Genomic DNA, 15,000 nt, shown 5'->3' with positions numbered 1-15,000 from the left:
CCATGAATATAGCAGAGGACGATTTCTGTATATTTCAAATCCTTTTTGAATCTCCTCTTCGGAGTTCCTTTCAGGGCCGATTCGATCGTTCTTGACTTACATATATATATACAATTTGGTATTTCTGTAGAAGCATTCCACATCGTTCGTCCCCGCGAATACTAAAGCCACCAGGAATTGGGGCGTCAAATGTATTTCGCCGTGTTTAGTACGAGCCTCGGAGGGTTAATTGCAGTCGTCTGAATAAATATTACTTAAAATTCTTTTTCAGGAGGTAAAACTGCATAGAAAAACCGCAAGTGACATAGTCTAAGCCGCCGCGGAATAGTAATATAGATCTACCTACAGTTTTTGAAAGTTTGAGTCTTCATAGATGTCTATGGCTTCTTTCAGCTCGCTAAAGCCTGGAAACATTTGTTTTTCGGCGAAAACTAGTGTATTATTCCGCAGTTCATGCTGTTCCGTCGTCATTTTTCTTGCTGTCACTGATATGCCCAAGGCGGTAAACAAGGGTTCGGGCATGCGCGATTCACTGCCGTACCAATATCTATAGCGATCGGGGTACGGCTGCCGTACCAATATCCAGTTCGTTTTTTGGGGGGCGGGACTAGCCGCGAGCAATTATTATTATTATTTTTTTTTTTTCGCAGTGGTTATGATGTGGTACAGCTATACTGTATAATTGAGCCTATATTACTTAAGGCTTTATTTCTTGTTTGCAAAACCTATAGAATATGGTTTCAATGCCACTTAAAATGTTTCAAGTGTTCAGTTTTATTTTAATATTTTCACCAGTATAAGTAAGCTTTTACTGGTTATTTTGTATGTATATGTATGTGAAAATGTATATGTGCAGAAGTAAAAAATATATATGTATGTTAGTGTTATATAAATATATATTTCTAAAGTAACATAAACTAAAACAAACAGGGATATGTAGAAATCTGTTCGTATTACCTTCATTCATGTACACCCTATGAATGCATAGGTTCAAATACTAGTCAGGTTAGGTGAACTCAACGCAATAATTCTCGCCGAGTAATGAAAGTTATTCCCAAGATACTTGGTGATGATTCCGACTGTTATATGACTCTGGGTATCCATGCAGTTGATATATATATATCTATATATATATATATATCATATATAATATATATTATATATATATATATATATATATATAGCGATGTTTTGTGCTGTTGGAAGTTTTCAAGAATGTATATAAATATATATAATATATATATATATATATATATATATATATATATTATATATATCATTCATGGATACCCGATTCATATCGAATCTACCATATTATATATATATATATATATATATATAATATATATATATATATATATATATATATATATATAATATATATATATAGGCGATTTTGTGCTGTTGGAAGTTTTCAAGAATGTATATAAATATATATATATATATATATATATATATATATATATATATATATATATCAATTCATGGTACCCGATTCATATCGAATCTACCATATCTTGGGAATATCTTGCATTACTCAGCACAGTTTTTATACACTTGTGCAGTTGTTGTAAGAGTTCATGCTTCTCTTTACGTGCGAGGTTAGAGGTGTAGGCTGAAATAATCAATATGAAAGTGGACTACTAGTCTGTCCGTATGAACTTTAATTAAGATTGATTAAACTTTACCGTGACTTGCCGCATCATGGTACTCAACTTTTTTTTTTTTTTTTCCCTTTCATCGTTTTTCTTCATTTTTGTACTTGGTAAACATGACATCCTTGAGTTCTGATGTTTGTGATACCATGATCACAGTTCATTAATTAAAGTTTGGTGTTCATGAAATAAAGCGGCATTTGGTTAAGCCGCTAAAGTAAATGCGATTTTATGCACAATAAATATGTAAATTAATAAGTAGGTAAGAACATGTAATGGATTATTCAATATCACTGGCTCTCGGGACTTAAATTTTAGTCCGGTATCTGACCTAAGCTCGGATGACAAATAATAAGTGAATCGAAAAATAAATCAGTACGAAAATTGCATTCTTAAAAACCAGGAGTTTTCAGGTTCATATTGCCGCAGATTTCAGTTCATGAATAATGACAATGATATAATTATTCTATATAATTTAATGTGCTTCTAAAGGGAGGGTAAAGAAAACGCTCACTTACATAAAAGCATTCTTATATTTTTGGCAGAAAATACTTCTCGTTAACATATCAGAATCTCACTGTACAGTAATAAATAATACCGGTAATTGAGCTATACATCTAAATATTGCACAGCCTTAATAGTACACAGTCGTAGTTTCGGTAAAACCACTCTTTGAGATGTAGAATAATAAAAAACGAGTAACAAAAAATATACATCAGGAGGACAGTACATTGTGGTGTTGAGTGAACTCGCTGGAAAAGTCATTTCAAATGTAGCCACGAGAAACATCAGAACTAGAATTCTAGACTTATTTATTTCCTAGAATACTAGAGAAAGCCTACGCTAGCATCGGGAGAGCCAAGTGCTTCACAGCAATCAGGATTCACAGCAAAGCAAAGCTTTTGATAAACATATGACAGGAAGTTGGCCTACTGTAAACTAACCCTGGGGTAACAGACAATACTAAATTGATTAGTTAAAAGATGAAAACCCAGGACCACAGTTCCTTATAAATAATTTAAAATCCGTGACATGAGAAACACCAACTTGTTTCCTCTTTGTTGAAAACAAGCGAAAACTACTGAAACTTAGAGTTTGAAAGTCAGGTCAATCTACAGTTAATAAGTGTCGTTGTGATGGCACCAGGATCTCTCGTTCATTTGCCTACTTTCCCATTCCCCACTGCAAATGAAATGACATTTCCACGAGGCGACGACAGTAATCAAAATATAACGATTTTGGTCTAATTTACATACTTACAAAATTTCCTTCAGGTCTGGAGTGATGTCCAGTGGCCTCGGGAAATGTACATTTTTTTTACATACATACAGACATACACGCATTAACGAATGAATACAATCTAGTAGTGTGTGTGTGTGCAGAAATACAAGGCCACTGGAACTCCAGTCTGTAAAACACTCATTCCAACCTTTATATACAATCTCAATCCGAACAATCAAATCGAGCTTTTCTTGAGCTTTGAAACCCTCACGAATTGAAACTCCCCGTGAAGGCCTAACTTACACATATTGTCTACATAAGCGTGAAAGACATACAACATCTTGGGATGTTCCATATCGAAAGTTTTCCTTGCCTTGGGGTTCCGGGTAGCTTGCTGGTCTAGTAATCAATGGCCAGGCTGTGGGAGAGTGGGCGCGTGAAGACTTGACTAGGGAATGGGGAGGGAGGGGGAGGGAGGGACTTAAGAGGGTATTAAATACAGCGGAAGAAAAGGAGTGCGGGAAAGACCGTTTTGCTCATTGTGACCCCCTCGGTGACAGGATTTGTATCCTTCCGGATATTTCGTCCGAGATATTTTAAATTTTCATCGGCTCTTGACTGGCCACTCTGTGGCAAGGCCAATTCTATTGGCCTTGCTCTGTGGGCTCCTTGGGCTGCGATGTGGCTCAGTGCCTCGCACAGTAGGCTCAAAGGAGCTGTTGGAAGTTTTCAAGAATTGATTTCTGGAATGAACAGCGCTCCCTGTCCTTGTTAAGCATGGTAGTATGTAGAGAGCGTGAGAAAACAGTGAACCTCACATTCATTCAATAAATAAAAATAATTTACCATCCTTTCACACATAAGAACACAGACCCTCATTCACCGTTCACTCTTGACATACGAATTGAGGGTAATGGAACCGTCTTTGTTAAAGTGATGAGATCTGAAATAAATAATAACTAAATTGGTCATGAGAATCTCTCTCTCTCTCTCTCGGGGTTCACTGTGGTGGTGCTCACGTTCACTCAGTATGGAACGTAAGAGGGGATACGATCACAGCACTTTATTTCCCTGAAAAGAAAGGAGGTGACCGGCGAAGCTTGGAAGAGTAACCACAGCTTATGCCCATAACTGGCCAAGACATTAACCTAACTAAGTGGCATTTCCCCATGAAAGAGCCACCTTCGAATATATTCCTTTTCTGGATGACGACCAAGTCCGAGTTGAGTTTCACAGATCACGGCACGGGTAGAAAGTCGTAACCAAAAATATTCCTTTATTGTATAAAAAAGGGATTGGTTTTTCTAGGACGCTTTTCAGCCATGTCCCGGGATACTACAATACTACTGTGAAACGCGACTCTGAGTTGCCGTAAAAATTCTTACAAAATTGTATCCTTAGGAATAAGACCGTTATTGCAATATACTGATATTACATAAAAACTGTTGTACATCCTCCTTATATTCAGTTAACAGTGCGCACTTAAAGTAATCATATTGTGGGTCTTTCGAAAGAATCAGTTTATGTAGTGTTTTGTATTGTTTACGTAACTGTAAAAAAAGGCTTTTATAACTCCGTTTGCTGTAATTGAAAGAGTCCCTTACATTTTCCTTTTCGAAAACGTGGAGGACAAATCTACGAAATGAAAGTAACTCATACATTATAAATGGTAACTTTCTTATTCCCTTAATTTGTGCTAGACTTAGAGCTGAGCTGAGTTTGACTGATTTCTATCCCATGTACGTCGACCGGACTGTGTAACATCTGGAAGCTGATTATTTTTAACTGCTGACTGATTATTCTTGTAAACTACTTCGGCAACTGTCTAGGTTATGAATGAATCTGAGATATAGTTAATGACTATTTCAATGAAGACCACACGAACCATTTGAATATTTATTGTGTTTACGTTATTTATGAGTAATCTTTCTAAGTAGCAAAATACGATAGCAATGGTTGTTGACAACGACTTGGACTACTGGATGTGGGAGGTATCTGCAAGAATCAAAATGAATAGTCGTAAATGAGAAAGCTGATATTCTTTCACTGATTGGAAATTATGTTTATAGAAAAACTAGCGCTTGAGTATCAATGTCCGTTTTACCATTCATAAGATATCCTGATACTACTTACAGACAAACTAACGCACAATTGGCAGAAGTAATATTGATACTGTTCCGACATTGTCCATGAAATTAAGAAACAGTAAAACTATTCGCGGTTTCAAGATGCAATTGATGTACTGTAACTAAAAGGAAAAAAATGTTGAAAAAAAACTACACTTGTCACATTTTAAGAGGTTAAGTGTAAACATGACAAGGTTTTCACTCGTAAGGATTTACTATTTATCGCGTGGAAGTTCACTATACATCGGCAACATTATTTTCTTTCTCACTGTCTAGAGGCGCGTAGCTTAGTTCTAAACGGTAGTACTAGTTAGTAGATGGACGTTGTGCTTGAAGAGGATCCCATAGATGTATGGGGATAACGGCTAACACTTTCGAAGCAAAATTACTGAGAAAACTCTCTACTGAAATCAGTATTATTCCGTTTGAGTTCCTAAATAACACATACGCACGACTGGGGAAGTTGTTCTTTTTCGTAAATCAATTCCGTCTAGTTAACAGTATTTACTGTGCAAGCATCGTCTCATTTTTTTTTTATCTAAGTGCCTTTCTATTTATCGACATGCACGCGCGCAATATTTATTTAATAATATGTTATTCCAAAGAAAACAAACAAACACGGTACTATATATTTTCAAACGTCTATAACAGCGCTTCTACGAAATTGACAAGTGCTGACGATTTGTTTCCGAAAACTACCGGAGTTACTGTCACGTATCAACAACATTAACTTTCATTTCATAAATATACTCGTGTATATATACATTTATATATATACATTATTTACAACGCTTGGAGTAGACATGTTCTATTACCTATTCAGGAAGATTATAATTCCGTTACAAAGTCAGGCTAAGGGCTGGAATAGATTATGGTATTTAGCTGATAAAAAAACTGTAAATATTAACGTATAATTTGTGCAAAACTTATCTACTTGTGTCATATTTGGATACACAAACAGCTTCCGGCGCCGAAGTGCTCAGTGTCGTTTGAGCATATTCATATATCATCTCTCCATCATGTTCCCGTCGCACTTTGCACCATATGACCAGTAGTTTACCCATACTGGTGCCAAACTGTAGCAGCCCCATATGGTCGCCATCCCATGGTCTCACAAACTCGATCATGCGCATTCATTTTTGGCACCAGTTTTGGCTACTTCTTCGAAAGTCAGCGGTGGGGGACAGGTGCTAGGAAATCGTGTTCGAGGGAACTTCGGTCGATGATAATTCTTCTTTCATTGATGGAGCTGTTCCGAATAATTATTCACGCAAAAAAGTTTGCATCTTATGTCCTTTCCATTGCTATCTAACGCGAACTACATTAATCCACTACATTATATTATGGGAATGACGCATCTATCACTTAAGTTTATGCCATGGAAATTGCGCATTCTAAATTCTTTCTTTCCGTGGCATGGCATGTCAAAATATTCTAGAGTAGTTACGCTGCTGGACTACCACACGGATCAACCAAGGTTTCAGAATGACTTGAGTGCTGTGTTTATGTATGCTTACGCAAATACGCCAGTAATATAAACAAAATAAACGATACATAAATGATAAGAAAGAGGCTTAACTAAAGTAGTCTGAAAGACGAGCATCTCGATTTTGCTCCCCTAATTGTTGCTAGTCGATAACAAGTTGAGGTGAATAAGCGTCGTACGCATTACTTAAACTCAGGATTATTAGATTAATCCTGACTTAAACTATGCATAATGGATTTATCGCACTTTACGATTCATAACCAGTCTCATCAATCTCACTTAAATAACTGCATTAAAAAATATGTAAGTGGGGTTTCAGAATGTGGAATTCCAAAATGTATAATTCTCCTCGGCCCATCAGCACAATTTTCTAGCGGGCTTTGGGTAGCAATGCCCCGTCTCGGTCTCAACACCAGCAAAAAACATTTGGGAAATTTTCTTTCTGCTTGCGGCTTTGAAACGAGACCGTTAGAAACATAAACGCTCTTTCCAGAACTTGCCTGCAAGAACACGCGACAGTCCAACAAATGTAGTTATGTTCTTTCTCAGAGGTAGTTCATCATATGGTAAGGACGTACTCTGCATGACATATTTGAAAATTGGCGTTAAAAAAAATGCGGGTTTTTAAATGGAAATACGCGCGCATGCGCTGGCATACATACTCTCGGCAATTCTAGCCCGTTTATCGTTACACACTACTGATATGATCCCACTATATTCATATAAGGCAATGAAGTCATGGCAGGCGTGTATAATGATACATAGTCTAAAATCTACGATGTACAGGATAAATAATGAGTTCATTACAATAGGATTAAGGCGGATTCCAACGAGTTTGTTCTTTGGCATCTTTCAGCACTTTCCGAAGAGTAGCCAAACATTTGTGATGAAGTTGAGATTTATTTCGTTTGATTGTGACGGGTGACATCATCGTCTAAGCGATCATGAGTGAATGAAGTCAATTTTGCATCAATATAGAAATAATCACCGGTTTACGCTAAGTTTACCGGCAAAATGCTAAAAGATACAAGGGCTCGTGTGAAATCAGACTTCGACATTCATTGTGAATCAACATTTTGTCATGATACTGCATGCATTACGCAATGCCCTTAAATTCAGTGTAATGCTTCCCGACGTGGCAATTGAAAGTTGCATGCATGTGGCATGTAATTAAAAAATATATGGTAAAAAAGCCTTCATAAGTGAATATATCATAATATATAACAATTCGTATATATAACAATATCCATACAAAAAGAGATATGTATGCGCTAACAAATGAAATGAGTCAAACGCTGACATGTCTTTACCGCGTTTAGAAAACGCTGGAAGCCTCTTGCATTTCGACCCTGCTCCTACGAGGCGTTTCCAATCGCGATGGTAGGATCCCAGGGCCCGTTCAGAATTCAGAGTAATAAACCGTTTACACGGCGCAGTTGCGTTGGTGATTTGCTAGAATACTATAAGACTGGAGAAAGTCAGGCTCGGGAAAGAATTTGTCACTTATAATGAAAAGTCATCCAATATGGGACATGGGTTGTTAGAATATAAGGATTAAGCCGCAATTCGAAGTGAATCGTCATACGATTTGATGCCCATTCTGAAATAAATTAAAAATGCTTGGTCCTTATTCACTTGGTTCTGGATATAAAACTACGACCATTCCTTGCGTAGGTCTATGGTTTTTGAATTTGTCGTTTGCTCCGGCGATTAAGTACCCAAATGCATATGCTGTTCTATGTTGACAAAAAAAAAAAAAAAAAAAAAATGGTGAACCGGGGCGTTGAACGCCTACATGGGAACGCAGCGTTTGAAACCGCCTCGTGTTAACGGGACGCCAGAGGATTCTTGCACTCACAATTCTTATCTAGAATCACAATTTCATTCTTGCATTCACTCACAGAACACGACGACCTCGCCACACACATTGCATATTATTTACATTACAAATACCCTGTATATTTCCAATAAAAATATCGAATCTGGCCATCGCTTAAGAAACCAAGTCCAAGAAATTTGTTTTTGAAGACTTAAATTCTATACCTTAACTCTACAAATTTTTTTTAAATGCAGGTTTCGAGAAAACACGTGACCATTGGCATTCACCAATCATGACCGCGCCTTTGGAAAGAGATCAGAATAAATTGTTTTGACAGGTAACCTAAATCATCCCATTTCCTTCCACATCACACAAGACAAAGTAAGGATAATTAAAAAATAAATAAAAATCGCACACTCGGCTTTGGTATGACAAGAGACATTCTTCATTCGTGGAAGATCAAGTTTGATTTAAAAATTGATTCCGTAAAAAAATTCAACAGTTCATTACACTGTCATCACAGTGAAATAAAATTACAAATAAAATATGTTACAGTTCGCGCGTTTTCAAAATTCCCTACCCAGTGCGTACATAGTACATCCACCAATACGTAACCCCCTACAATAACTTAATTGATTTGCACTTCCGGACATACGGACATTATTCACTCTTGAGATTTTGCCTGTCGAGAAATGTCCTCCTCACGCGTGGTTGTTGTTCATGGCTTCCATTTGCTGCTTCTTCTCCTTCTCGTTGGTGTAGTTGACGAGGGCAGGTTCCATGAGCATAAGGAACGCCGAGATCACCATTGAAAATCCCATGAAATAATAACAGGGTACGAAACTGTTGGTGCTGTCCACGAGTATTCCTGAAACGGAGACATGACCAGTGAGCTTGATCATAACAAGCGTGAATTGAGTTTTGAATCAACTCGTACATTTACGGTCGCTAAGCTAGAGTATCATACATCATTCAGTGTATTCGGAAGACGATTAGAATTGACGATAAAGACTCAAAATATAAAGTCCCACCACCCAAGAATTTTATGTATATATTTTTTTTTTTTACTGTTTTACAGTTAAGATTGTATGGATATCCTAAATTTAGTAATAATTTTTTGGGGGAGATATCAGTTTTTACTAAATATCGATTTTTACTAAATATCCATTTTTACCAAATATCAATTTTCACTGTAGTTTTAAAATTAATTTATTTCATTCGTTCATAAATTCACTGACATGCATTTCAAACCAAATTCATTAAAGCGCTGAATAATCCTTTGGATTCCAGTGCTTGGCTTCAAGCCTAAATTCCATTCCACCACCCAAGAAGCACATAATATCTGTCTTAGAGACACAGTCTCCCTGAACTGAGCGTCACTTCAAGATAAACGGTAGACTGAAATTTATGCTACCCAAACCCCAAAAGAACAACTCCGATAGAAGACATCATCATCAACTCACCGTTTACTTGCGGCGATATGAAGTTCATGCATCCATGGAAGAGCCTGGCTAGACCGTAGGACGAGGCAAGGCGAGCCGCCCCGTGATGCTGGGCGAGGATGGTGGGTATCAGCACGAACCAGGCTCCGATGCCGAAGCCGTACAGGCCCAGAATGGCCGACAGCGAAGCGAATGTATTCAGCTGGGGCACCAGGAGGACAGACATGCTCGACGCTATGCCACTGAAAATGGAAGGAGGAACATTATATACTAGATCAGACCGACAAATTTCAGGGTGTATTTATAGATCTTGACTTTCAGGCAGTGACTACTGGCTGATGTTGCTGAGGAAGCTCATGGCACAGTTAGGAAAGCTATACTATGTATGAAGTAACTATAGTAGATTCACATCAACCGTGCATCTGATGTCTAGGCCCGTCCCTTACGACGCTCCTGGTTGGCTGTTGATAAGCCAATCACGGGGCTGGAAACTCTGTCTCTCTCGAGAGAGAGTCGCATAGGCAGGATGTATATTCCACCTCTCCTGAGGGATACATCTTTCAAAAGTATCCCTCAGGAGAGGTGAACATACATCCTGCCTATGTGAGCTCTCTTCAGAGACTGAGAGTTTCCAGCCCTGTGACTGGCTTATCAACAGCCAATCAGGAGCGTCGTAAGGAACGGGCCTAGACATCAGATGCACGGTTGATGTGAATCTACTATAGTATCTCACAAGTGGAGAGTTACGATAGTTAAATTTATTATTGTACGTCACAAGAACCAGTTTTCTTGTTTCCACATTACCACCGCCAATACGTTTCTCTGTGCTTGCAAGTATTTTAGATCATATCATTAAATACCGGCAAAATTATTAGTTTTCCATATTTATCATCTAGTCATGTTTTGACCAAGCTAATCATAAGACACTTTTTATATTTCATACCCTAGATATTCTTCAAGCATTAATTGATTATTTTTCTAAAGTTCAGTAGATCACACTGTAAAGAGAATCTTCTCTCCCCACAGGTTCTTACCTGACGAAATAGATGTAGCTATTCCTAACAAGTCCAAGGTCTGAAACGAAGCCAACTCCCAGACGACCCACCAGATCGACAATGGACGATATCGAGAGCATCTTGGGGACTTGGGATGATGGAATATCCACTGACTCGGCATATGCAGGTAAGAAGAATATAGCGTGTGGAGCCCCAGTTGCCATGAAAAATACTGACATGGCAACCATTAAAAACAGAGGATTTTTGAAAAGGGAGACGTCTATGCAACTCAACATGAGTGTGTATAAGCAGCTAGGGCTGTCGCTTTCCGAGCCTTCCTCCTCTTCGTCGTCATCATCATCTATATCTTTTTCCTTCTCTTTCTCATCTTGCAGTTTCTCTTCTGCACTTGGATCGTCTTGTAATTTTTCCTTCTCTTCCTCGCATACCTTTGGCGTTTGTTCTTCATCCATTTCCTCAGAAATTTGGGAATCGTTGTCTTGTTCCTTGATAACAGCAGTCATTATTCTTCCTTGTACTCTGCGAACAGAACTCTGCCTTCCAAGCTGAGGTCTGCCGTCCATACTCAGTCGGGATTGGGAATGGCGGATGCTGCCAGAGCGGTTTCTAGATAACTGGGTAGTGCCCTCTTCTTCAGATGCCAGTCTCACCAGGGTAGGATGTCTCGCAACTTTCTGGTTAGCGTCAGAACCATCTGAAGTTAATCTCACGAGAGGCGGATGCTTGTTTTCGGTCGATAATACTAGCTTAGATAGAGAAGACTTACTGCTAGCTGCAGTGCTAAGTTTTGAAAGAGAAGATTTACTTCCAAGAGCCATACGAATGGATGATCGACTGCCCATTGATGCCCGTTCACCCGATATGCTCCAAGACCTTGCGTACAGTGTTAGATCAGGGATGCTGTTCATCATGGAGGCGCTCCTCAGGAATGACACCTCTCCTCTTAATTCTTCTTCTTCCACTGTTGTTGTTGAGTTGAGGCGGTTACGGACCATTCTCTGCCAAATAGCATGAGGTCTGTTAAGTGGAGTACCGGGGGCAGAAGCGGGGGAGGGCAAATTAGTTCTAGGGGTGGCAGGGGTATTTGGTAATAACTTGTTGTACTCTGGTACAGGTGCATGAATTTCTGATTCCTCCTTTGGCTGCTTAGCCCTCTCCTCGGCCTGGATGAGGGCATGCAGACGAATGGGGCGATACAGCATACATGCAGCGCATATGTGAAGTTGCATGGCTGCCAAGATCAGCATAGTTCCTCTGAGCCCGTACTCCTCCATAAGATAATCCACTAATGGTGGCAAGAAAAAGCCTCCAAGGGCATTGCCAGAGACACATATGGCTGATGCAAGGGCACGGCGCTTTTCAAAGTATAATGATACGATCAGAACACCAGGAGTTGTAGTAAGACCTGCACCCAGACCTGTGACGGGAGATACACAGAAGAAAAAATGAACTTTAGCTTCATCAAGAAATATATTAACAAAAATTTGTAAGTCTGAAAAGTCATATAATTTTTTAATTTTAAATAAAACTTTGTGAGAACTTGAACATCTCATTTGCAACAGAATGGTAAAAAAAGGGAGAATTCTGCATTAACGTACAGGGGAAAACGATAGGCTCTAGCTAAAACAATAAAATTCACTGACGTTTAAAAAAATGCACTTACACAAGAATATACACTGCCACTAGCGCAAAAGTTATTGCTGCTGGCAAAAAAGCATTGGCACAAGCAAGAACAGAAACTAAGGCTAACTTTATAAGATTTTCTCATCAACGCCCAAACCTCGACAGCCTTACCTGTCAAGACGCCAACTGAAAGGATGAGCTGGTTCATGGAGACCGCCTGCGACCCCAGAACGAGACCCAAACAGCAGAGAAGTCCACCGACGAAGGACACTTTTCGAGAGGTAAAGTTTCTGCATAGCGTTCCCGTTAGAGGAGCTGGAGAGGATGAGAGGAAACAAATCGACATGAAATATAAAAACATTTACTTAATTTTGAACGTAGATATAAATATAAAAATTACTATAGTGCATTTACTTTTCTAAGATCGCTCTGTTGGGGTCAGGTAGAAAAAACAGAGTTGTCATATCTACGGGTATGTAAGTCCCGAGGGAAAGGGTTTGCTCCTAACCTGTTATCTTTTTTTTTAATTCTTATTTTCATTCCCGATTCTATTTAGCTACTCCTTCTTTCTCTTTCTATAATTATAGATGCGCTGAGTGGCCTGTTGGCTCCGGTGTTTGGACTTGAGACATAAATTCATAAGTCAAACGATCTATTTGCACTTAAAAAAGACACCCACTCATTCCTTCTTTGCATAATATTATCATCAAAATCATCCAGTCAGTCACAGGACTCACTTTTTCTTTTCTTTTTTGAGACACTGGAGATTCCACTAAATTTCCCGCCTCTCTTGCTTCCTAGGTGTCTACGAATAGTCATTTCTGACACTTTTGTTGCGTCAGATTTTCTCTGGATAACCTTCGAAACATCAGTTACAAGACCTTCGTGATGTTTTTATAAAATAAAGTATTTCAGGAAATTACAGACTATTTCCTTGGCCTCAGGTGGTGGGTGAAGACGTTTACGGGAGTCACTTGGGCTGGGCTGTCCATACGTTTCACAGTGGGTGATCGAGTGGGAATATCCTTTAATGATATTGACCATGACCTTTTAAATCCTCTTAAAATTCATAGGTCCCCTATACTCAGATCTGGCATCGCCGGGGAAAAATATGCCATATCTTCATTTTCATTAAAGGAAACTGAGGTTTTAACGAAGAATATACGTAATAAGATATATTTAAAATATCTGATGTAAACCAAGAACCACATTTCAAGAAATGAAGACTATTTCAATAGACTCTATGAAGCTAATATGATTACCATAACATGAAAACTGGCAACGTATGATATCTGTACAAGCCACACCACATTGATCTTAGAAAAATTGACGGACAAATAGGGCATAAGCCTGTATTCTGTTGGTCTTGGAGGCTTTCGTTTCTCAAGATTTTGAAACATATTCTATAGATGTATATATATTACATATAGATATATATATATTATATTATAATTAGATATATATATATATAGAATATATATATATGTGTGTGTGTGTGTGTGTGTGTGTGTGTGTGCGTATGTATAAATATACATATGTTTAATGTACTGTGCCTGTGCTTGTAGTTAAATGTGTATACTCTAGTTTTGCACTTAGTAGTCACGGAATAGAGCGACAGGGACGGCCAAGACCTACTTAAAACCAAAGCCCTCGTATTCAGTCGTACATTATTATTATTAAATTATTATGAAAATGTGGAACGAGTCTAAAAGGTTATTAACTTGCAAAGCAGCTTTAGAGGAACGGAATGGCCATTTATGAAGGCAGAAAAAGAACAAAATGACTGGAAGTATACTATATAGGCGAAGCCCATGAATCTAGAACAACGTATGTACGTGACTAAAGACAAAGTATTAAAGACGTGAACGCATCTCTTCTTTAACAGCTGCCCTAGTTATAAACTTGGTAATCAATAGTGGAATGGAGGCCTACCAGTTTCTAAAGAAACTTCCCATCTTGGCTCTGCTTCCTTCTTACCAGAATAATTTTATTTGCTTCTTGATGACCTCTCGCATACCCGAGTTCCCAGTTGCAGAAACAGAACTTCAGAAAAATGAATAAACGACTTTTGAAAGTAAGCTTTTTTAATAAAAGTTGTTATTGTGGGCGAAAGAAGGTTGTTTCATGAACTACCTATCTTTGTCTCATTGTATCCTGTGACTGCCACACGAGGACTGCGACAAGTTTGTTAGGATCGGATAGGACTTATGCCTTTGGCACGGTCTTACTGGCCACGTATTTATTCCCCGACAGGTGGTCGGTGGAGATTTAGGTGTTGTGGGGGGAGGGGGAGGGAGTGAGGAGGAAGAGGCCCGGCTCTCAGTAGTAGTTAAATCATCGAAGCATTGTTGAGAATTATCATATGAAACCTTTAAATTACACCAAAGAGTAAGAGCCAAAGTAATTTTGTTATTTGAGCACCAGCATTTACAGAAAAACAGCTTAGTAATTTTTAAAAATCATGTGCCCTTGATTTATCTGTTCGAAGTAGTGGCTTAATCATTTCTTTTAAACTTTTGAAGGATTTTCTTAAGAGCTCTTGAAGGACTTTGTTATAAGGCTTGCTCGGAATGCAGTGAAGTTCAAAGATGTCTCGTATGTTTATTTTCAAC

General features: G+C 38.4%; 1 protein-coding gene across 1 annotated transcript in view; it reads right to left on the bottom strand.

Moving 5' to 3' along the window:
- Positions 1-2,169: 2,169 nt before the first annotated feature.
- LOC135195618 (uncharacterized) overlaps positions 2,170-15,000 on the bottom strand; it is a 31,907-nt gene continuing 19,076 nt past the window's right edge. Inside the window, exons 2-5 of the mRNA XM_064221958.1 lie at positions 12,560-12,703; positions 10,784-12,182; positions 9,771-9,991; positions 2,170-9,175 (exon numbers count right to left, since the gene is read on the bottom strand). Of these exons, the coding sequence (XP_064078028.1) occupies positions 9,009-9,175; positions 9,771-9,991; positions 10,784-12,182; positions 12,560-12,703 (1,931 nt within the window). The 3' untranslated portion in view covers positions 2,170-9,008. The remainder of the gene's footprint in view (positions 9,176-9,770; positions 9,992-10,783; positions 12,183-12,559; positions 12,704-15,000) is intronic.

This window comes from Macrobrachium nipponense, chromosome 16 (genome assembly GCF_015104395.2).
Source record: "Macrobrachium nipponense isolate FS-2020 chromosome 16, ASM1510439v2, whole genome shotgun sequence".
Classification (NCBI taxonomy): domain Eukaryota; kingdom Metazoa; phylum Arthropoda; class Malacostraca; order Decapoda; family Palaemonidae; genus Macrobrachium; species Macrobrachium nipponense.
This window is presented reverse-complemented; position numbering and strand designations above follow the sequence as displayed.